The following is a 24571-nucleotide window of genomic DNA, read 5'->3' as shown; positions in this document are numbered from 1 at the left end:
CTCGTCAAGCCGTATGTCCAAAACTTACAACTAAGCACGATGATCACAAAGTAGAACTCGATGGGGCAATAGATGGGGGGCATACCAAGGCAAAACAATCTTCAAATTTTGCATTGGGATCATTAACATTATTGCACGTTTGTAGCTATGTTACAATACAGCAAAATCATGGGCATCACCTCTGTCCACCACGTTTAGTCATTTTTAAAAAAATGCACTTTACTTTTTGAAGAAGCATGCAGTAAGTTGCATCTTGTCGAACCCTTATCATGACACAATAGGACCATATCAGTCTCCACCATCATGTGGTTTCAGAATGTTTTTTTTTTTTTGTTTTTTTTACAGCAAATACTTGTGCCAATCCTGCAACCAAATCCATGGGCAGATTTACTCAGACTGAAGACTCAGAGGAAGACTAACACCCCTATTCCACACAGCGCCATTCTATTATGACCAATGGCTTACTCTGACTTGCCTCCTAAAAGGCTGGCTTATAAAGTGCAAACCTGGCAACTGGCTGGCTTATAAAGAGCAGACCTGGCAACTCACCCAAAAACAAAAGTAAGGAGCTTTGCCCTCAGCCAGAACCACAATAAACACTGCTTTTGCTTCAAATTTTTAACCCTGATGGAGCATGTTTCAAGCATATTTCAAGCTGTACTCACTATGACTACCCCGTTTAGACATTCAAACTGTGTATATTACCCATTTCTATTTAGCTTTAACACAAGTAAATAACTGCCAAACTCAACCTTAGCAAGACTGTAGAATCCCAGAAAAATTCAAAAACATGGATATGCCAAATTCTGAACTCCTGGAAAATGTCATCTTCAAGGATTCAAAGGAATTTTATTGTCATATGCACAGAAGAACATGTTCCCTGCACAATGAAATGTGTCTACTGCATTTAACCCATCCTAATTGCCAGTAGGCGCAGAAGTCGCCATTAGGCGCCCGGGGACCAGCTCCAGATGTACATCCCTGCCTTGGTCAACAGCAGGGCTGAGCAAACCAAGACCGACCCATAACAAACGACACACACATAACACACAACACACATAGGCCGGCCCAGTACATAAACATATATTGAAAAGCAAAACACGAGGGAAAAGGAGAAAAAAAAAAACCCTCATAGCCGCAGCGTTACACAGCAGCAATGAGGAAAAAAATCCCCATCAGCACAGAAAAACAATAATCACACAGACAAAACAAGGACGCAGGACGACAACCGAGATTTGAAGGTCCAGTTTATCAGAACACTCCAGAGGCAGCCTATTTGGTGCCGTCAACGGCCTTGTCCGACAATCCTGGAGGGGGAGGGGCTCAGCCCTGAGCAGTTCACTGTCCACATTTTTGTTGTTTTCCAGAAAAGCAAAGCTGCAGCCTCATAGACAACAAGCCACAGAAGCAGGAAAGATAAGGAGGGAGGGAGAAGAGAAAAGTGCATCCGTCTCAGCCGAGTGCAAGCTGGCAAAAAAAAAAAAAAAATCTTCTCACAATGTTTAAAAATGAGATGAATAAAAGAAACAAATCAAAGTTTTGAGGCAGAGCTGAAACTGTCTCAATACTGAATCACCCCCTCCTCTCAATGGACAACTCTCTAAAACCTTCCGCCAAAATCATCTGCTACTTTCATAGATATCTTCTACATAAGTGGGCAGAGAGACTGAATGAATGAATGAATGAATTAATGAATGAATTAATGAATGAAAATGAATGAATGAATGAATTAATGAAAATGAAAACTGTTTATTTCGAACATTTGATACAACAACAATTACAAGATAGATCAGTAAAGACAACAACAAAAAAGTTCCTACTGTGTACCCAACATGTCCGAAAAGGGGTAGGGTGAAGCATCAGCTTATTTATCCCTACCCCTTCTTCCCCACAACCAGTAATACCCTTTGCCACATATACACATAGATTCCTACACACCTAAACCGATATCAATATATATATATATATATATATACATATATATATACACATACACATACATATATACATACACACATCAACATACATACACATATACATACACATATATACACATATACATATATACACATATATATATATACACAAACATAAATATACACCTACACATACCTACTTACATACAAAATACTATATATTTACAAGCCGAAGCAAAAAACAAAAACACCCTAACCCTCATTACCCTTCCTCCTCCCTATACCCAGAAAAAAACATATTTTTGTACCGCTGTTTGAACTGGTTCATGCTTGGACATTGCTTGAGCCCCACTCCCAATCTGTTCCACATCCTCACCCCACAGACAGAAATACAGAAACCTTTTAATGTTGTTCGTGCCCACTGATGCTTTAAATTAAATTTCCCCCTCAGACTGTAATCCCCTGATCTGTTAAAAAACATATTTTTAATATTTGCTGGAAGTAAATTGTTTATTGCTTTATACACAATTTGTACTGTTTGAAAATGAACCAAGTCTGTGAATTTTAAGAATTTGGATTGTAAAAATAGTGGATTTGTATGATCTCTATAGCCAGTATTATGAATAATTCTTATAGCTCTTTTCTGCATTACTGATAGTGATTGTGTTGTACCTTTATAAGTATTACCCCATACCTCTGCACAGTACTGTAAATATGGTAAAACCAGTGAGCAGTAAAGAATGCGGAGTGAGTTGTGGTCCAGAATATGTTTCGCTTTGTTTAGAACTGAAATGCTTCTTGACAGTTTACTTTGTATATGTTTTATATGAGTCTTCAAGTTTATCTTATCATCTATTATCACCCCCAGAAACTTATTTTTATGTACCCTTTCAATATCTACCCCCTCGACTTGTAACTGAACCTGTATGTCTGTATTACAATAGCCAAATAACATGTATTTTGTTTTACTTAAGTTTAATGATAATTTGTTTCTGTCAAACCATATTTTCAATTTTCCCATTTCTATACTGATCCTCCTCAGTAACTCCTGCAAATCCCCCCTGAACAAAAAATGCTTGTCATCTGCAAATAATACTAATTTTAATATTTTGGAAACATTGACAATATCATTTATATAAATTAGAAACAGTTTTGGACCCAATACTGACCCCTGTGGGACGCCACAAGCATTGTCCAAGCATGATGATGTATATTCCCCCAACTTCACAAACTGTTTTCTGTTACTTAAGTAGCTTCTCACCCAGTGCAACACCAACCCCCTAATCCCATACTGTTCAAGTTTATTGATTAATATGTCATGATTAATTGTATCAAAAGCCTTTTTAAGGTCTATAAATATTCCAACTGAATGTAATTTGTGGTCTATGGCGTTTGTAATCTCCTCAACTGATTCTATTAATGCAAGTGATGTTGAACTATGTGCTCTGAATCCATATTGACTATCAGTAAGTAATTTATGTTTATTTATGAATTTGTCTAATCTATTATTGAATAACTTTTCTAATAATTTGGAAAATTGTGGAAGCAAAGAAACAGGTCTATAATTTGTGAAGTGGTGTCTATCCCCAGTCTTATACAGCGGCACAACCTTAGCTATTTTCATTTGATTGGGAAATTTACCGGTTTGAAATGATAAGTTACAGATGTATGTTAATGGTTCTACAATCCATTCAATGACCTGTTTTACCACCACCATATCAATTTCATTTAAATCGGTAGATGTTTTATATTTACAATTATTCACAATGTCTATAATTTCATTTCCATCCACTGCTGTGAGGAACATTGAACAGGGATTTCTTTCTATGAGATTATTATCCCAATCCTCAGGTTGGGAATCGGGAATTTTTTCTGCCAAGCTTGGTCCAATATTTACAAAAAAATTATTAAAACCGTTGACTACCTCATCCTTATTTTCCTTCTTGACATTATTATCAATGAAATACTGAGGGTAACTCTGTTTTTTATTACCATTTTTGATAATGCTATTTAATATATCCCATATTCCTTTAATATTGTTTTTGTTATTATATAATATGTTACTATAATATTCCTTCCTACATACCCGTATAATATTAGTTAATCTATTTTTGTATTTCTTATATCTATTTTCTGCCTCTTTAGTCTTTAGTTTTATGAATTCTCTATACAGTGTATTTTTCTTATTACATGCATTTCGTAACCCTTTCGTCATCCATGGTCGAGCTTGGATTTTTTGTTTTCTGTAGTCTTGTTTAATTGGACAATTTTTATCATATAATGATGTAAATATTTGTAAAAAAGTTTCATATGCACTATCAACATCACTTTCACTGTATACCTTTTCCCAGTTTTGCTCCTGTAAATCCTTCTTTAGTGTGTTCATGTTTTCCTCTGTCCGCACTCGCCTGTATTTTATTTTCTCCTCTGGCTGATTCCGCCGATGGTTTCTATTATAAACGATGAAAACTGGTAGATGATCACTAATGTCATTGATTAATAATCCACTCACAGTGTTATTCTCAATATCATTGCTGAATATATTATAAATTAAGGTGGCACTATGGGATGTAATTCTGCTTGGCCTGGTGATTTTTGGATATAAACTCATACTGTACATTATACTGATAAATTCATCTGTTATTTTATGCTTATTTGGATTGAGCAGATCAATATTTAAGTCACCAGAAATGAACACAGTTTTTTGATTAGTTTTTGAGAACATTTTTCCCATACAGTCAGTGAATGTTTCAATACTAGATCCTGGTGCTCTATATATACAGCTGACTAATACATTTTTGCTTTTTTCTTCACATATTTCAATAGTTATACATTCTAATAAGTTATCAATCACAGTTGTCATATTGTCTACTATTTTATAATCCATGTTCTTATCCACATACACAGCCACTCCTCCTCCACTCTTATTTTTTCTGTTTACACAATTAAATTCATATCCATCCAGTTCAAAATCCATTCCTTTATCTTCATTGATCCATGTTTCTGATATAGCAATTATGTTAAATATTTTTTTAAACTGACTTAAATATTCTTTAATGTTGTTAAAGTTTGCATATAGACTTCTGCTGTTGAAATGGATTATGACAAGGACAAGGATGATGACAGATAAACCCCTGACTGTCAGTTGAGAAAAGAAGCTTGCATTGCTTCAAAATCGCTATCACATTTTCTGGACCGCAAGTCTTTTTTGTTTTGTTGTTTCTTTGGCTTTGTTTTTTTTTTATGTTTGCTGATTCCTTGACTTGCAAAGTGACAAATGGACAAAAGAAACCTGCATTATCGTGTATGGCCACAAGATGAAACCATCTATAAGTGTGACAAGCTGCTCCTCTACACTGATCTGAAAGAGATACTGTGATTCACATTCCAGAGCAGAAAGTGATATTAACGCAACATTAGGTTGGATGCCAATTGGCATAAAACAACAAGAAGATGATCTGAATGAGAAGGACGTGCTGGGTCTGAAAAAAATGAGTGAATTAAATCATGCTATCTGACTGAAACATCACACTACTGAATAACAAAAGGGAATAACCTCCATACTACTTAGCTTTGGGATAGGTAGAACAGCAATGAGGAGGATGCTAGGACAAGGTCAGGCCAAATATAGTGTTTTTTATGTATAGCAGTTTTAAAATGTTTAATCACATTTAGTGAGAAAACATGTACACATTCATCTCTGAACAGATGTTTTGTCTGTTTAGTGGTGAGAAGAAGCCACGCTTGTGTTCTTTGTGCCTCATACAATAACATTAATTAGCGCATGAGCTTGCTCGTGTGGTGTTTGTGTTATAATGTATTTGTTGCATGAGGCAATAGCAAAAAATTAATGTGGGCATTAGACAATTCTCAATCAATTCAAAAATATCACAAATCGATTTCATAAACATTAACTGCAGGAACAAGAATGTGGCAGCTGACCACATATAACAAGCACCTTTCATGTTCCTTATGCAAACCTGTACTTCTACTTTTACTCAAGTTGGGGTTTTTTTTAGCAAGTAATATATGTTTTAATTTAAGTACATTTGTCATATGGCTTCTTTACAGCCAGTCTGTTTCAAAATCTGTGGGAGACAAACTGCATGTGGTGCCAAGCTGTGCTGCATAAGGAAACAGAGAAAAAACACTTTTTTTTAAACTATATGCAGTACACACAGAACAAGAAGCACTGAGTGACAAGTCGTGGTTACAACTGAACAGTTTTTACGTCAAAATGTAAGGAAGAAACTAAACAGTTACATGATGGAGCGCTCTGTGCATCTTAAAAAAAAAAAAAAAAACTTCACCCTCCATAAGCACACTGAAATGTAGCCAGTATGCATGTGCCCCCATGCATTGAGATGAGGTGCACGTACGGTGCATCCCGAAAGTATTCAGAGCGCTTCACTTTTTCCACAATTTGTTATGTTACAGTCATTCCAAAATAGATGAATTTCCCTTTTTTCCTCAAAATGTGACACACAGCACCCCATAATGGCAATGTGAAAAAAGTTTTTTATTTAAAAAAAACAAAAGTAGAGAAGCTTGAATCTTCGACTGGACTGGGTTGCTTGACGCGAGGACGTTTTGCTTCAAATCGCAGAAGCTTCCTCAGCTAAAATTCTTGCTCTGGTGGTCTGACTTCTGTCCAGTCGGACTGGACTGGACAATCCAGTCCAGTTGAAGATTCAAGCTTCTCTACTATGGAAACCACCTGGACAACTGAGAGCATACACAGAAACATTAAAAAAAACAAACAAACAAAGAAAAAAAACTAAGAAATCACACGTACACAAGTATTCACAGCTTTTGCCATGAAGCTAGAAAATGAGCTCAGGTGCATCCTGTTTCCACTGATCATCCTTGGGATGTTTCTATAGCTTAACTGGACTCCACCTGGGGTAAATTCAGTTGATTGGACATGATTTGGAAAGGTACACCCCTGTCTACATATAAGGTCCCACAGTTGACAGTGCATGTCAGAGCACAAACCAAGCATGAAGTCAAAGGAATTGTCTGTAGACCTCCGAGAGGGGATTGTCTCAAGGCACAAATCTGGGGAAGGGTACAGAAATATTTCTACAGCTTTGAACGTTCCAAAGAGCACAGTGGCCTCATCATCCATAAATGGAAGAAGTTCAGATCCACTAGGACTCTTCCTAGAGCTGGCCGCCCGTCTAAACTGAGCAAAAGGGGGAGTAGGGCCTTCGTCAGAGAGGTGACCAAGAACCCAATGGTCACTCTGTCAGAGCTCCAGCATTCCTCCGTGGAGAGAGGAGAATCTTCCAGAAAGACAACCATCTCTGCAGCAATCCACCAATTGGGTCTGTATGGTAGAGTGGGCAGATGGAAGCCACTCCTTCATAAAAGGCACATGGTAGCCCACCTGGAGTTTGCCAAAAGGCACCTGAAGGACTCTCAGACCATGAGAAATAAAACTCTCTGTTCTGATGAGACAAAGATTGAACTCTTTGGTGTGAATGCCAGGCGTCATGTTTGGAGGAAACCAGGCACCATCCCTACAGTGAAGCATGGTGGTGGTAGCATCATGCTGTGAGGAAGTTTTTCGGCAGCAAGAACTGGGAGAGTAGTCAGGATTCAGGGAAAGATGAAAGCAGCAATGTACATCCTGGAGGAAAACCAGCTCCAGAGTGCTCTTGACCTCAGCCTGGGATGACGGTTCATCTTTCAGCAGGACAATGACCCTAAACAGACAGTCAAGATATCAAAGGAGTGGCTTCAGGACAACTCTGTGAATGTCCTTGAGTGGCCCAGCCAGAGGCCAGACCTGAATCCAATTGAACATCTTTGGAGAGATCTGAAAATGGCTGTGTGATGCGTGAGCAGCCGAGAAACTCGTCTCATTTTCCGCTGCTGACTGTCAGTTAGCTGGATATCTGTTAGCACTCCAATCTGATGGAGATTGAGAGGTGCTGCAAAGAGGAACTGGCAAAGCTGCCTAAAGATGGGGTGCCGAGCTTGTGTCATCATATTCAACAAGACTTGAGGCTGTAATTGCTGCCAAAGGTGCATCAACAAAGTATTGAGCAAAGGCTGTGAATACTTATGTACACGTGTTTTTTTTTTTGTTTTTTTTTAACATGTCATGTTTTTTTATTTTTAATAAATTTGCAAAAAATTCCCCAAAACATTTTTCATGTTGTCATTATGGGGGGTCTTGTGAGTAGACTTTTAAGGGGAAAAATGAATTTACTATATTTTGGAGTAAGGCCGGAGTGATAAAAATCCAAAGTGGAGTCAGTCATGTACATCAGCCCACACTTATATAGGCGATTGTAGCACAGAAGATGGTGGGGCAACAACCCTACTGGGTTTCAGAATTCTAATCAGTGGATGAGAGGTATCCCGGATGTTTCATCCGTGAAGTGTCCAGGATGAAAATCAGCACCTCCAAATCCGAGGCCATGGTTCTCGACGGGAAAAAGGTGCTTTGCCCTCTTCAGGTCGGTGGAGTGTCCTTGCCTCAAGTGGAGGAGTTTAAGTAGCTCGGGGTCTTGTTCACGAGTGAGGGACGGATGGAGTGTGAGATCGATAGACGGATCGGAGCAGCAGCTGCAGTGATGCGGTCGCAGTATCAAACCGTCGTGGTGAAGAGAGAGCTGAGTAGGGAGGCAAAGTTCTCGATTTACCGATCGATCTACGTTCCGATCCTCACCTATGGTCATGAGATTTGGCTCATGACTGAAAGAACAAGATCGCGAGTACAAGAGGCCGAGATGAGTTTCCTCCGCAGGGTGGCTGGGCGCTCCCTTAGAGATAGGGTGAGGAGCTCGGTCACTTGGGAGGAGCAGCGGCTCAACTCCGAGCTCCTCCCACGTCGAAAGGAGCCAGTTGAGGTGGCTCGGGCATCTTTTATTGATGGCCCCTGGATGCCTTGCTGAAGAGGTGTTCCGGGCACGTCCCATCGGGAGGAGGCCCCGGGGAAGACCCAGGACACGCTGGAGGGACTACGTCTCTCGGCTAGCTTGGAAACGCCTTGGGGTTCCCCAGGAGGAGCTGGGGGAGGTGTGTGTAGATCGGGAGGTCTGGGCGGCTTTTCTTGAGCTGCTGCCCCGCGACCCGACTCCGGATAAAGCGGAAGAAAATGGATGGATGGATGAATGAGAGGCACACGGGTGTACATATGGCTGAGCTGCTAAAGAATATATTGCAGATAAATTCATTATGGATCATTACAAATACATTGCTTTGAAAAGTCCCAGGTAGTCACAGTGAGAAAGATAATTTTATAATCAAATCACATTATCTGTTTTTTTCTTTTTCACAATATAAGAGATGTGACTTATACTTTGGTGTGACATATAGCCCAGAAAATACAGTTTATTAATGTATACTATTTCATAACACAGCTTTATTATTAGTGTTGATACCTGATTTTCCATGACTGAGGTCAACAACTCCCAATCCCAGGGAACTGTGGTTTTGTCAGCCATGTGGTGACTGCAATCAAAAAGCAACTTTAATGACTGGTTTTTAAAAAGAGAAGAGTGACAACGGTGCAATTGTGGATACAACATACAACTAACATAAAACAGAAAGTCTAATGAAAATGCACTACTCGCATGATCCCACAATTGTCCTTATTAAGCGTCTCACCTCTGTGTCCTCATCAGCAGGTTAAAGGCTTGCACGCAAAGGTGATGAGGATATTTTATATTGAGCAAAATCTTCCGCAGCAGGTGAGAAGTGATGTCCTTGGGTGGATAGTAACCAGGCTGTAGGAAGTCAGCCAGAAGCTGTAAAGTGCCCTCGGGGTAATTCTCATCAATGGTACTGTAAACCAGGCACAGGGTTTGATGGCGTAGAACCTGTGGCCTATCAAGCTCATCATCATACTATGAAGAAAAACAAAACAAGCTTATTTAGGTAAAGAATCTATGTTATTAATTCATATAAAGCATGTGTAAACAAGCAAAAGCCAGAAAAAGTTAAGATGAATATATGGGAAACATCTCTAACCAGGACTTGTTCTGTTGCCGACAATATTTTCTTGAGTTTAACTGGACAGACATAATGCCTGTCCTCTTGACTGCCATCAAAAACATCCATGTCAAATATACTCTCCTCTTTTGCTTGTCCATCACTCCCCTCTTGCCAATGTAAAGGTACAGGGCTGTCAATCTCTAGATCATCCCTATATGTCTCGGTATAAGATCCTTCATCCATGTCCTTATTTCCAGACACTGACATGTAAGAGTCATTTGAGATGCTGGTACACAAAAAATCAGGGTTATTTAAAGTCACATTAGCATTGGCATCCTCTCCCAGCTTGATAAAAGCATTCCCATTGGGTGAATGTTGAGTGGTGGAGGCTGAGTCGACTTGACTCTTCAGGAAACCACAATGAGATGCAGGACTCGTGTTAGACATAGTGTCAATGTCAAAAGACTGGGGAGAGTTCAAGCCCTTGACAGAACAATGTAAGGTTGAGACATTTGAGAGGTAAACTTGTCTAGAGTCTGCTTTGTCCATTTCCAGTTGTTTAGTCCTTAGGTCAGTGGCAGTGGGGGAAATGTTAGCGTGCTGATCCATTTGTGCAGATCCGGATGATTTTTGGGGGGATGAAGCAGAGAGTGTTGGAGAAATGGGCGTTGCTGATGAGAAAAAAACATCCCTCTTGTCTTCAGAATTTTTGTCATCCATTGTATCTGTAACAAAGTTCTGATCACCCAAGGATCTTTGAAGTGGATGAGAGTTCTTACTATTGTACAATAACTGTGTGTTTATCATTTCTGTACTGGTGTCTTTTTGTTCTGGACTCAAACGTAATTCAGCAACCACCAGTGATTTTGCTACTGAACATTGTATCTTAACGTCAGATGACGTCAGATGAGCAAAACATTGTGGTGCAACATTGCTGTTGTTCAACTGTCTGGGATGTTCTCGAAGCTTGTCACAAGCATCTGCTACACAGAAGGCAGGCCTTGTTGTTTTGTGTTTAGTGAGAGAACCTTTGTTAATTGGTAACTGTTTTATTTTTATTGCTAATCTCGGATCAGAGCATTTTCCTTCATTAGCTGGCTCTGGACTTTTGATTTCAGAATTCAAATACATCTGATATGGCTTTGGAAGAATACTCTTTTGTCCCAGAGAAACAACAGCTAGGTCTGGTTTTCCCTTGTGTGAATTAAAAGCTTTTGTGGTTGATGACTGATTTACACGTGTGTTTTCTTTTTCGATTAGACATTTTTCATTTGATTTGTCACTTGCTGCAAAGCTCTTGGTGATGTGTTCCGTCCTATTTGTTCTGTTGTTCCCATTCAAGCCATCCTCATTTGAAGTGGAATCTCCTCTTATGCTCCTCATCAGCTCGGACAGGTCATTATAACACTATAAAGGGGAAAAAAAATACATGAAAAATATCATTATGTGAGTGGGGTGGCTTCATACAATTACAGTAATGAATAGTATTTCTCATTATTATCACATTACCGGCCGGTATCGTAGATTTACGTCGACGGTATCTGGCTATATCCGCCCGCTGTGCCTAAACAAATGACGTTATAGCGCGCGCAGCCCAAGAACTGTCCGCAGAGGGGGAAAATTAAAAAATAAAAAACTGTCCGCAGAGGAAAAGATTAAAAGGCGAGAAGTGTTTTTTGGTCCCAATATGGATATTCCGGATGATTTTCTCATGGATAGGTCGACAATGAACAGCAGCTAAAGCAGCCAGCTTGATGAGGACGCACTGCTGAATTTCAACAGCAGCACGTGCGCCAGGCGGCAGAAGTTAAGTGAGCCAACTTTTTATGTACGCGTTACGTGTTGTGTATCTCAGTAAAAAGTGATAATAATGCAAATAACATGCTGTTGTCGTGCGGCATGCATTTTATGCGTCCCTCCGTTCACTGCCAGTCGCCCAAAATGACAGCTATTAACTCGGGCGAATAGCTGTCATTTTGGGCAACTGGCAGTGAACGTCGAGCCTCTGAAAATGCATACCGCCCTACAAAAGCATGTTATTGTATTATTATTATCTCTTACTGAGGCATTGCTGGGCCGGTAGCATAGATTTACATTTACGCTACATGGCTATACCTGCCCGCAGTAACGGGCGGGTATCCCAATACCCACCCGCTGTGCATAAACTGATGATGTCATAGCGCGCGCAGCCCAAGAACTGTCCGTAGAGGAAAAGATAAAAAGGCAAGAAGTGTGTGTTGGTCCCAATATGTATATTACAGATGATTTTATCATGGATAGTCTGACAATGAACAACATCCAAAGCAGCCAGATTGATGAGGACACACTGGCGAATTTGGAGAGCAGCACGGTACCAGCCAACACGACAAAAGTTAAAGTGAGCCAACTTTTTATGTACGCATTTGCTAGGTGTTGTGTGTTTTGAAATTACATTATGCCAATAACATGCAGTCCATGCTGTCACCCGCAATGACAGATATTCGCCTGCCCTCCATCCATGCCGTCGCCCGCAATGAGAGATATTCGCCCTCGTCTAACTCGGGGGAATATCTCTCATTGCGGGCAACTGGGCATGGACATCGGGCCTCTGAAAAAGCACATCGCCCTCCAAAAGCATGTTATTGTATTAATATTGCAAATAATTCATTCTAATTATACATACACAGTAAATTTTGCAGAGTAAAATGGATTCTGCATTAAGTACATACTGCAGACTCCAAACTGTGTTACAGAAGTGCTATTATAGTGTTAAATCAAGTCAAGTTGATCAACTTCTTTTAACACTACTGGTAGTATGACCATTTGTATTTACTGCAGAGTGTATTTTACTCTGCATAATTTACTGTTTGTAATATTGTTTAATAAGAAGAAAATTGCACTCTGCACACTTTCTCCAATCACAACCATAGATGCCTATACCTCAGAGTATTATGTCACAAGCATCTACTGAAATGCAAAACATTGTGGTGCAACGTTGCACCACAAGTCATGGTGGCTTCCCTTGCTAATCTTCTTGCATCGTCAGTTCATTTTTGAGAACTGCCTGCTCGAGACTAGACCATACAGCAACCATATTGTATTTCTTAATAATTGATGGCAATTACGTCCAAGACATAGTCACTTGGAAATGTTCATGTTTCCATCCCCTGACTTGTCTAAAGAAAACTGGCTGTAAAAGTGATTATTTGTATTGACAATAATTCTCATATTTGTTTGTTCAATTAGTTATGGACGTCTTCTGCTTATAACAGAACTGAGCCCCTCATTTGTAACATAAAAACAAAGTGGAAAGCAGCACCACCAGAGAGACAGGAGGCTACAGTAAGTAGTTAACTGTACAATCAGTCATTTTAAAAGGTTTCTTTACATTATTGAAGTAAACATTCATGTTTACATCCATAGGGATCCTCCCCATGCTACCAGACCCTTCTGATGGCATTTTCACCTGTTCAGTGGGGACTCAAAGTAATTTACTGACTGTAACGTGCACCATACAATTACATTATGTAGCCATTTAGCCTGTGACTGTGTTTGCATGATTCTAAATCAATACTACACCAATTAAAATATCTTTTGTCCCAAGTGAAAAGATGAACCCCAAAATGTGAAAAAACAAAGCACAAATAGAAAAATGCCAGAGGCCCCCTTGAACTCCTTGAATTAACAGACATCTTGTATGTTTCATTTAAGTTCTACTGTAGTGGTGTGAATACACAAAATCAGAGAGGGAGAAGAACTTCAATTTTGGCACGTGCTATGAACAACAAGGCAACAGCAGTATCGGCTCATGTAGTTATTGCAGAAGTACAAAAAGTGTGTAACTGTCCAACTACATATTAAACAGACTGTAGGTTATAGTTAGAGTTCAGGATAATGTTATAGTAGCTAACAACCCATGGTTCGCTTTATGATACTGACTTGTAATTAACGTGTATGAAAGAATTTACATAAAATCTCTGGTGAGTAAAGATTCCACAGATACCACTATTGTTGTTGCTGAAACTGAATGATAACATAAGTTTGATTAAACAGAGTTTAATGAGAGAGGCTGCAGGTATGGAAGACAGAATGCTTCTGTTCAGTCACCTGACAACACCCCCCCCCCCCCAACACATGCACGCACACACACACACACACACACACACACACACACACACACACACACACACACACACACACACACACACACACACACCCTCCTACAATAGATCTTTGGTGCTATTTATCTATTATAACCTTATATGTGCATAACATATTCTTCTTTGTAATTATTATTCATTTTAATACCTTTTGTCTATGTGAGCAATGTATGTACATTTATTATCACTACATTATCTTTTGGTATTACAGTAAAACTTGCATATAATGGATTCAGGTGGACCAGCGAATTTGTCTGTTATAATCAAAATTTTTTTCTATGTATAAAACGGACAAAATCCGTTATATGTATAAAAATAATCCTCAACCTCCAAACCAACAGTATGGTATGTACAATTTCCTCCATGAATTGTGGATCATTTGAGCATCTTTTTCAACTATGTGCTTTGAAGTCATATTTGCAGACTTTTCTGCCAAACGTATTTGATCCATGATTGAAACGTAATCGGCGGGTGCACTGAAAAAAACTTTTAAAATATGACAGGAGAGGAAGGAGTGAAAACATAAAAGTGACAAATCCCAGCTCTTTGTAGTCTCTGATTTAGCAGGTACACGTCATGAGGAGGGTTCGCAGCCATGCAAGAGGGATGTGATCTAGAATGGTTTGGCTTATCACACCCAGGGATACCCAAGGTTTAACCTGGACACCAAGACACTTTTTTTTTTTTGAACAGGAAATAACACATTTTCCAGATTGATACATTTTAAACAGTTCATGTAACAGAAAAAATTGCACATGCAGCTGTGGAATTTTCAGAGCAGTAAGCTGAGGTCAACTCGAAACAAACAGCAGTGTGTGATACACAAGAGTTATACCAGGACAAACAGTAACTCAGTGTTAATGCAAAGTGCACAAAATGTTAATACACACAAGATATATCGAATAGAAAAATTGCTATAACTGCTATGGGTGAGGTGATGGTCTCATGGTTAAGTGTTGGGCTTGAGACCAGAGGATCCTTGGTTCAAATCCCAGCCTGACCGGAAAATCACTAAGGGCCCTTGGACAAGGTCCTTAATCCCCTAGTTGCTCCCGGAGTGTTGTGAGCACCTTGTATGGCAGTACCCTGACATCGGGGTGAATGTGAGGCATTATTGAAAAACGCTTTGAAATCTAACGCAGATGGAAAATCGCTATATAAATGCAGTCCATTTACCATTTACATAACATCTGCCATAACACCTGTTTACTCCTACAACCCCTGGCAAAAATTATGGAATCGCCGGCCTCGGAGGATGTTCATTCAGTTGTTTAATTTTGTAGAAAAAAAAGCAGATCACAGACATGACACAAAACTAAAGTCATTTCAAATGGTAACTTTCTGGCTTTAAGAAACACTATAAGAAATCAGGAAAAAAAAATTGTGGCAGTCAGTAACGGTTACTTTTTTAGACCAAGCAGAGGGAAAAAAATAGTTATGGGAAAGAGTAGTAGAAGCTAGGCTTAGAAAACAGGTGAAGATCTGTGAGCAGAAATATGGTTTCATGCCGAGAAAGAGCACTACAGATGCAATGTTTGCTCTGAGAATACTGTTGGAAAAGTACAGAGAAGGACAGAAAGAGTTACATTGTGTGTTTGTGGACTTAGAAAAAGCTTATGATAGGGTGCCAAGAAAAGAGTTGTGGTATTGTATGAGGACGTCTGGAGTGGCAGAGAAGTATGTTAGGGTAGTGCAGGACATGTACAAGAATAGTGTGACAGCGGTGAGATGCGCAGTCGGAATGACAGACTCATTCAAGGTGGAGGTGGGATTACACCAAGGATCAGCTCTGAGTCCTTTCTTGTATGCAGTGGTGATGGACAGGTTGACAGATGAGAACAGACAGGAGTCCCCATGGACTATGATGTTCGCAGATGATATTGTGATTTGTAGTGAGAGTAGAGAGCAAGTTGAGTCTAGTCTGGAGAAGTGGAGATATGCTTTGGAGAGAAGGGGAATGAAAGTCAGTAGAAGCAAGACTGAGTACATGTGTGTGAATGAGAGGGAGCCCAGTGGAATAGTGCAGTTACAAGGAGTAGAAGTGGTGAAAGTAGATGAGTTTAAATATTTGGGGTCAACTGTTCAAAGTAATGGAGAGTGTGGTAGAGAGGTGAAGAAGAGAGTGCAGGCAGGGTGGAGTGGGTGGAGAAAGGCGGCAGGAGTGATTTGTGACCGAAGAATATCAGCAAGAGTGAAGGGGAAAGTTTACAAAACAGTAGTGAGACCAGCTATGTTGTATGGTTTAGAGACAGTGGCACTAACAAAAAGACAGGAGGCAGAGCTGGAGGTGGCAGAGCTGAAGATGTTGAGATTCTCTTTGAGAGTGACTACAATGGACAAGATTAGGAATGAACATATCAGAGGGACAGCTCAGGTGGGACGGTTTGGAGATAAAGTCAGAGAGGCGAGATTGAGATGGTTTGGACATGTGCAGAGGAGGGACCCAGGGTATATAGGGAGAAGGATGCTGAGGATAGAGCCACCAGGCAGGAGGAGAAGAGGGAGACCAAAGAGGAGGTTCATGGATGTGCTGAGAGAGGACATGCAGGTGGTTGGTGTGACAGAGGAAGATACAGAGGACAGGGTGAGATGGAAACGATTGATCTGCTGTGGCGACCCCTAACGGGAACAGCCGAAAGACAAAGAAGAATCACTCAATTCTGAGGAAAAAATTATGGAATCATGAAAAACAAAAGAACGCTCCAACACATCACTAGTATTTTGTTGCACCACCTCTGGCTTTTATAACAGCTTGCAGTCTCTGAGGCACGGACTTAATGAGTGACAAACAGTACTCTTCATCAATCTGGCACCAACTTTCTCTGATTGCTGTTGCCAGATCAGCTTTGCAGGTTGGAGCCTTGTCATGGACCATTTTCTTCAACTTCCACCAAAGATTTTCAATTGGATTAAGATCCGGACTATTTGCAGGCCATGACATTGACCCTATGTGTCTTTTTGCAAGGAATGTTTTCACAGTTTCTGCTCTATGGCAAGATGCATTATCATCTTGAAAAATGATTTCACCATCCCCAAACATCCTTTCAATTGATGGGATAAGAAAAGTGTCCAAAATATCAACATAAACTTGTGCATTTATTGATGATGTAATGACAGCCATCTCCCCAGTGCCTTTACCTGACATGCAGCCCCATATCATCAATGACTGTGGAAATTTACATGTTCTCTTCAGGCAGTCATCTTTATAAATCTCATTGGAATGGCACCACACAAAAGTTCCAGCATCATCACCTTGCCCAATGCAGATTCGAGATTCATCACTGAATATGACTTTCATCCAGTCATCCACAGTCCACGATTGCTTTTCCTTAGCCCATTGTAACCTTGTTTTTTTCTGTTTAGGTGTTAATGATGGCTTTCGTTTAGCTTTTCTGTATGTAAATCCCATTTCCTTTAGGCGGTTTCTTACAGTTCGGTCACAGACGTTGACTCCAGTTTCCTCCCATTCGTTCCTCATTTGTTTCGTTGTGCATTTTCGATTTTTGAGACATATTGCTTTAAGTTTTCTGTCTTGACGCTTTGATGTCTTCCTTGGTCTACCAGTATGTTTGCCTTTAACAACCTTCCTATGTTGTTTGTATTTGGTCCAGAGTTTAGACACAGCTGACTGTGAACAACCATCATCTTTTGCAACATTGCGTGATGATTTACCATCTTTTAAGAATTTGATAATCCTCTCCTTTGTTTCAATTGACATCTCTCATGTTGGAGCCATGATTCATGTCAGTCCTCTTGGTGCAACAGCTCTCCAAGGTGTGATCACTCCTTTTTAGATGCACTAGCAGATCTGATTTGATGCAGGTGTTAGTTTTGGGGATGAAAATTTACAGGGTGATTCCATATTTTTTCCTCAGAATTGAGTGAGTCCATATTTTTTTCCCTCTGCTTGGACTAAAAAAGTAACCATTACTGACTTCCACAATTATTTTTCCTGATTTCTTATAGTGTTTCTTAAAGCCAGAAAGTTGCCATTTGAAATGACTTCAGTTTTGTGTCATGTCTGTGATCTGCTTTTGAGATTCTTGCCCAACCTCTGTGTACACAAAAGTTTCTTCTACCGTACCTGTAGAATTCGTTTTTGGGGGTACGTCTTCCGTACCTGTACTTTGTATCCGGCATTTTATTTGGTTTTTGGAAGGCTTTTTTCTGTGAAACATTATGTTTAAGAGGGCCTTACCTCCAGGATGCACTCAGAATCCTCCAATCGCACTAGGTGTTCGAGGTTTAGATCACCCTTGCCCTCAGGATCCAAGTCTACGACTCCCACACCAGAGTCGTCTTGATCAGTGTTAGAGCTCAAAGCCATCATTTCATCCATTAGCAGCGGCTTCTGCAGCGGGACGACCCATGAGTTTCACAGTGATAACGAGAGAAGACCCTTCAACATTTGTAGAAGTCTTACTTAACTGTTCATCATCCTTAAGGGATGTCGGTTTCTTGCTAGCTTAGCTCGAGCGGTGGTTGCGTCTTTGCAGTTATTCGTGTGCAATTAAAAATAAGAACATTAAAAAAATTCCCACCATGAGGACTTCAGTGGTCTTATATATAAACATATATTAAAAAACACCTAAAAATCTCCAAAATGACATATTTGATTCTGACCAGCGCACACAGCACGTCAAAAACCGTCAAAACTGCCGTCTTCAAGCTGACCTTCTTCTGTGGTCGTTGTCATGGAGAAAACAAAAACCTCAAAGTAGCAATCGACACCTGCTGGACTGGAGCGGTAGTGGGACGTTTTCTTTTTCTACTTTCCAAGTTTTGCCCATTTTTGTTAAGTAATTATTACGACAAGCGACAAGGTTTCATAAATTATATGCAAATTATACGAATATTTAAACAATTATGTGAAACTGCCAATTAATATTATGGTAGGATACCATCATGGAACAAAATAGGATATTCACTGATCCTCCAAGCGTCTAATTAGAATCAAAGCTTTCAAAGTTAAGTATACAATAGATTATTATTGTTGTTGTTTTGGTTGTTGTTGTAGTTATAGATGGAAATTTTGCTGTAACTCTCACTGACTGACTACCTGCAAAGAATTTTAACCCAATTTCCAGTGATCTGCAAATGTAAAAACCAACATAATACAAAACAGTTGTTTTAACTGTTAAAAGTAAAATTTTATTGCATTAGAATTTTTTTAAAAAAAAATATGTTTGGAGGATCTTTACAACTAGTCATGCACAAGTAATCAACATTAGCCTTTTTATTACATTATTATTATTATTATTATTATTATTATTATTAGCCAATTACACTCATTAACATGTTTTTTGTTGTTGTTGTTGTATTAATGGCCACAGTCCCTTACAAACAAAACGATGATTGGATGAAAATTAAATTTTACAAATCTTCGTCTTTCGTCTGTTCCCGTTAGGGGTCGCCACAGCAGATCAATCGTTTCCATCTCACCCTGTCCTCTGTATCTTCCTCGATCACACCAACCACCTGCATGTCCTCCCTCACAGCATCCATAAACCTCCTCTTTGGCCTCCCTCTTCTCCTCCTCCCTGATGGCTCCATCCTCAGCATCCTTGTCCCTATATACCCTGAGTCCCTCCTCTGCACATGCCCAAACCATCTCAGTCTCTCTTCTCTGACTTTATCTCCAAACCGTTCCACCTGAGCTGTCCCTCTGATATGTTCATTCAGAATCCAGTCTATCACCATCACTCCCAAAGTGAAGTGGAGAATCTTCAGCTCTGCCTACTGCCTTTTCGTTAGTGCCACCATACATCATAGCTGGTCTCACTACTGTGTGGTAGACTCTCCCGTTCACTCTCGCAGCTATTCTTTGGTCACAAATCACCCCTGCCACCTTTCTCCACCCACTTCTCCCTGCCTGCACTCTTTTCTTCATCTCTCTACCTATTACCTTTGGATGGATGACCCCAAATATTTAAACTCATTGATTTTCACCACTTCTACTCCTAGTAACTGCTCTATTCCACTGGGCTCCAACTCATTCACACACATGTACTCAGTCTTGCTCCTACTGAATTTCATTCCCCTTCTCTCCAGAGCATATCTCCACATCTCCAAACTAGTCTCAATCTGCTCTCTACTCTGACTACAGTTCACAATCATCTGTGAACTTCATAGTCCATGGAGATTCCTGTCTGATCTCGTCTATCAACCTGTCCATCAACCACTGCGAACAACAAAGGACTTAGAACTGATCCTTGGTGTAGTCCTACCTCCATCTTGAATGAATCTGAGCATCTCACCACTGTTACACTGTCCTTGTACACAAGGTTGGGTAGGATTACTTTGAAAGAATACATGTGGATTACGTGTATGCATGTACATACATTTGGATTACTTGTAATCTGATTACTTTTGGATTACATTTCAAACTAATCCTACCCACCCCTGCTTGTACTTATCCTGCACCACCTCTCATACTTGTGCCACTCCAGGTTTCTTCATACAATACTACAACTCTTGACATTTCTCTTGGCATCCTTTCTCTAAATCCACAAGCGCAGAGTGTAACTCCTTCTGGCCTTCTCTGTACTTCTTCATCAGTACTCTCATAGTAAATATTGCATATATGGTGCTCTTTCTTGGCATGAAACTATGCTGCTGCTCACAGATCTTCACCTGTTTTCTAAGCCTAGCTTCTACTACTCTTTCTCATCACTTCATGCTGTAGCTGATCAGCTTAATGCCTCTGTAGTTACTGCAGCTCTGTACATCAACCTTGTTCTTAAAAATAGGAACCAGCACACTTCATCTCCAATCCTCAGGCATCATCTCACTTTTCAAGACTTTATTAAAAAGTGTTAAGGTCAGTACCGACCCGTTTTCAGGTTTTGAATGCATGAAAGTGCCTTTTAAATATGTTTCTTGCATCAAGGCTTTTTGACTTTGTCAGGAACCTTTATTTAAACAAAAGCAAAAAAGAAAAATAATTTCACTAAATTATAAAATGCTCTTTTGAAAATTACGACCTTTGGGCTGTTGGGGTCGGTTTTGACCCAGTTATGATATAAGCTTATTAACCAATATTCAGTGTCAAAACTGAAATCATAAACACACTGTGACCTCACTAACTCTGTCATAAATATGTTAGGGGCTTCTTTTTTTACCTGTTTATCTACTTCACTGAACAAACATCCCCATTTATCCCTACTACTTTTATTGATAGTCCCTCATACTCTGCTTCCTAAGACCGAAAAAGGCCATCCAGATGGGCATGTAGTGGCATGTAGAGACATGCCCATCTAGAAAAACATGCCCACCTGGATAAACACACCCACCTGGATGACCAAAAAAGGTCATCCAGGTGGGCGTGTCTCTACGTGGGTACGTAGAGACTGTTCTTTCATACTGTCCCAAAAAAAACCGGAGTGTGGTACTTATGTCCACTTTTCACAAAGATGCAGCTGTGTCAACAAGAAGTGACAAAAAGCCTGTAATAATCCTGGACTACAATAAAAACAAAGGAGGAGTGGACAACCTGGACAAGCTGACTGCCACCTACACTTGCCAGCGAATGACCAGGAGATGGCCAATGGTTGTGTTTTACAACATCCTAGATGTGTCCGCATACAATGCATTTGTCTTGTGGACCCACATCCACTTAGGTTGGAACTCCAACAAAAACAACAGGCGGAGAATGTTTCTTGAGGAGCTAGGAAGTTTGCTTGTCAAGCCACACATTGAGAGAAGGGAACGGGTGCCCCTAGACCCAGCCGCTGCAACCATTGTCAGAGAGCTGCAGAGCTCATCCAGCACTCCGACCACATCATCAGCTGCAGCCAGCCCTGCTTCAACATCAACCAGCACACCCACAACTCCACTGAGGCCACTTGATTCTAAAAGAAAGAGGTGTCAGGTGTGCCCTAGAAATAAGGACAGAAAGACAAACACATTGTGCTTCAACTGCAAAAAATATATCTGCAAAGAACACACTAAAAGTGCCACTTTTTGCCACACATGCTTCTAAACAAATACACACACGCATGCATGTACCTGCACACAAAGACTATATTTGGAACTAGAACCTGATTTATTTCATTTTGAATTTTGTTTTTCTGAATCTATATTTTGTATTATTACTTGTCCTGCTTTTCATTTTATATTTTTATTAAAGTTCTATATTTGAAAAGAAATGTTTTTCTCTTTTTTTGACGTAAATATATATGAGTCAAAACTGATCCGTAACACCCTAGATGTAACTATAGTTAATAATATTAAAATAACAAAATAATGAAACAAATTTATTTTAGAGATGTGTTCTAATACTTCTTAATAATACTAAGATAACATAAGAACCTTTTGTTTATCTATAGAATTCTCTTAGGTTTCATTTTTCCTTTTTTTTAATTTAAAGAGAGAGGTATGCTGTAAAAGGAAAGGCTGTGCGGGCCACACCAAAAATATTAAAATCCAAGTTTTCATGGATATGGAAGCCTAACAAGGTAACCAAGAGGCAACAAACAAATTGGTTAATAAACCACTGTTTTGGGGACATTTTTTTGGCTGATTTAAGACGCGGGTCGAAACTGACCCGTTAACATAAGGAATAGTAACAGAAAGCTGACACTTTAGCAAGGTTAAACAATCTGGATAGAAACCCCACTGCCATCTCTCCTTGAGTCCCTCCTCTGCACATGCCCAAACAAGGAGATTTGGTGGTGGATATTCGTTCCATCAGCTTGTGGTCCTTCAAATGTCCAGATGTCATACCCAGCACCTTCCTAAAATGGTAAATGGACTGCATTTATATAGCGCTTTTCCACCTGCATCAGACACTCAAAGCGCTTTACAAATAATGACTCACATTCACCTCTTGTGTTGCCATACAAGGTACACACTACACACCGGGAGCAACTAGGGGATTAAAGACCTTGCCCAAGGGCTCTTAGTGACTTTCCAGTCAGGCTGGGATTTGAACCGAGGACCTTCTGGTCTAAAGCCCAACGCCTTAAGTACTAGACCATCACCTCCTCTAGCTGCCTTTCTCACCATATCTGCAGTACTTTTCCAGTTATCCAAAATTGCTTCCCCTCTAGCCAGTGCCTGTCTCACCTGCTCACTGAATTTGACACAACAATCTTCCTCCTTCAGCTTCCACCATCTGATCCTTTGTTGAGCTCTGACTCTCTTCCTCACCTCTGAACTCATCCTACAAACCACCATCCGATGCTGTCTAACTATGTTCTCTCCTGCCACCTTACAGTCTCCAATTTCTTTTAAATTGCATCTCCTACAAAGAATGTAGTCCATCTGTGTGCAGCTTTCTCCACTCTTATCTGTCACCCTGTGCTCCTCTCTTTTCCTAGAAGTAGGTATTCACCAGCTACTGCCATCCGTTTTACAAAATCAACTACCATCTACCCTTCCACACTCCTCTCCTTGACACCATATCTGCCCATTATTTCCTCATCACCTCTGGTCCCTTCTTCAATGTGCCTATTGAAGTCTGCTCCTATCACTACTATTTCATCCTTGGGCACAGTCTCCATCACCTCATCTAACTCCCTTGAGAAATCGTTTCTCCTTCATCTCACAAACTACCTGTGGGACATATGCACTGATGATATTCAATTTAAATTCAATTTCAATTTCCATCTTCACACTCATCACCCTGCCAGACACTTGCTTAATAGCCAACACACTCTCTTCTTTTAAAATGATCCCAACACCATTTCTCTTCCTATCCTCACCATGATGCAACAACTTGAACCCACTGCCTATGCTCATGGTCTTCCTTCCCTTCCACTTGGTCTCTTGCACAGACAATATGTCTACATTTCTCCTCTCCATCAGGCCAGCCAGCTCTCCTTCTGTCTGTGGACACATTCTCCTCCTCTTCTTCTTCTTCGCCCAGCAGTAGCCCAATTTCCACCAGCACCTGTTGGGCCATAGCAACGGTGGCAGTCGTTGTTAACCTGGGCCTTGACCAATCGCTTTATCCTCTGCATGGTTATGTTGGCTTCTTTTACGCTGGAAGCCCTTCCTGTAACAACCCTACTCATTTTTTTGGGCTTGGGACTGGCACTCAGAAGGTACTGGCTGCACACCTCATGTGGCTGAGTAAAAATAAAATATTACAAATACAAGAAATAAACAAATACATATTCCACCAGTATTTAAAAAAATAGAATGTAAATCAGTTTTTTGTTGGCTGCTAAGGATTTGATCTGCCAAGCCATTAGAAAGATCCGCCCACCAATCTGCGCTGAGGCTTTAGATATTGTGTAATGTCTAATACCACCACTAGAGGTCACTCATGTAAAATAAAAGGTCTTGAAGTCTGTGCTGTTGCTCTATGGTGTCAATCATGCGCTGTTCTTGTGATTTTCACTAAAAGTGAGCAGTAAAACCTGGTCCACATTGCAAAAAGGGCTAGGTTTTGGTGTAGAACAAATCTTTATGTCATGCTGATAGTACATGATGTGGCAGGAAACAGATGTAACTGCTTTCATTCATTAACAAGTCGTACATGTGGAATTATGATCAAAACTCATGCCAGGTGATTGTCTATTTATTCATTCATGCATTTATTCCTGAGCCTGCAGCCTGCTTTCC

The 24571-nt window shown here is 40.1% G+C and overlaps 1 protein-coding gene across 5 annotated transcripts in view; it reads right to left on the bottom strand.

The window, feature by feature from the left end:
* simc1 (SUMO interacting motifs containing 1) overlaps positions 1–23750 on the bottom strand; it is a 30932-nt gene extending 7182 nt beyond the window's left edge. For 2 of the 5 annotated variants that reach the window (XM_034181177.1, XM_034181179.1), the window contains exons 1-5: positions 23707–23750; positions 18201–18353; positions 9900–11270; positions 9537–9775; positions 9311–9380 (exon numbers count right to left, since the gene is read on the bottom strand). In XM_034181177.1, the coding sequence (XP_034037068.1) occupies positions 9311–9380; positions 9537–9775; positions 9900–11270; positions 18201–18353; positions 23707–23709 (1836 nt within the window). In that variant the 5' untranslated portion in view covers positions 23710–23750. Of the gene's footprint in view, positions 1–9310; positions 9381–9536; positions 9776–9899; positions 11272–18200; positions 18354–18430; positions 18678–23706 lie in introns of those variants that run through there. The other 3 variants (XM_034181181.1, XM_034181178.1, XM_034181180.1) reach the window with 3 other exon arrangements.
* Between the last annotated feature and the right edge of the window lie 821 nt (positions 23751–24571).

This window comes from Thalassophryne amazonica, chromosome 11, assembly GCF_902500255.1.
Source record: "Thalassophryne amazonica chromosome 11, fThaAma1.1, whole genome shotgun sequence".
Classification (NCBI taxonomy): Eukaryota; Metazoa; Chordata; class Actinopteri; order Batrachoidiformes; family Batrachoididae; genus Thalassophryne; species Thalassophryne amazonica.
The sequence above is the reverse complement of the archived record's forward strand: the minus strand, read 5'-3'. Positions and strand labels throughout refer to the sequence as shown.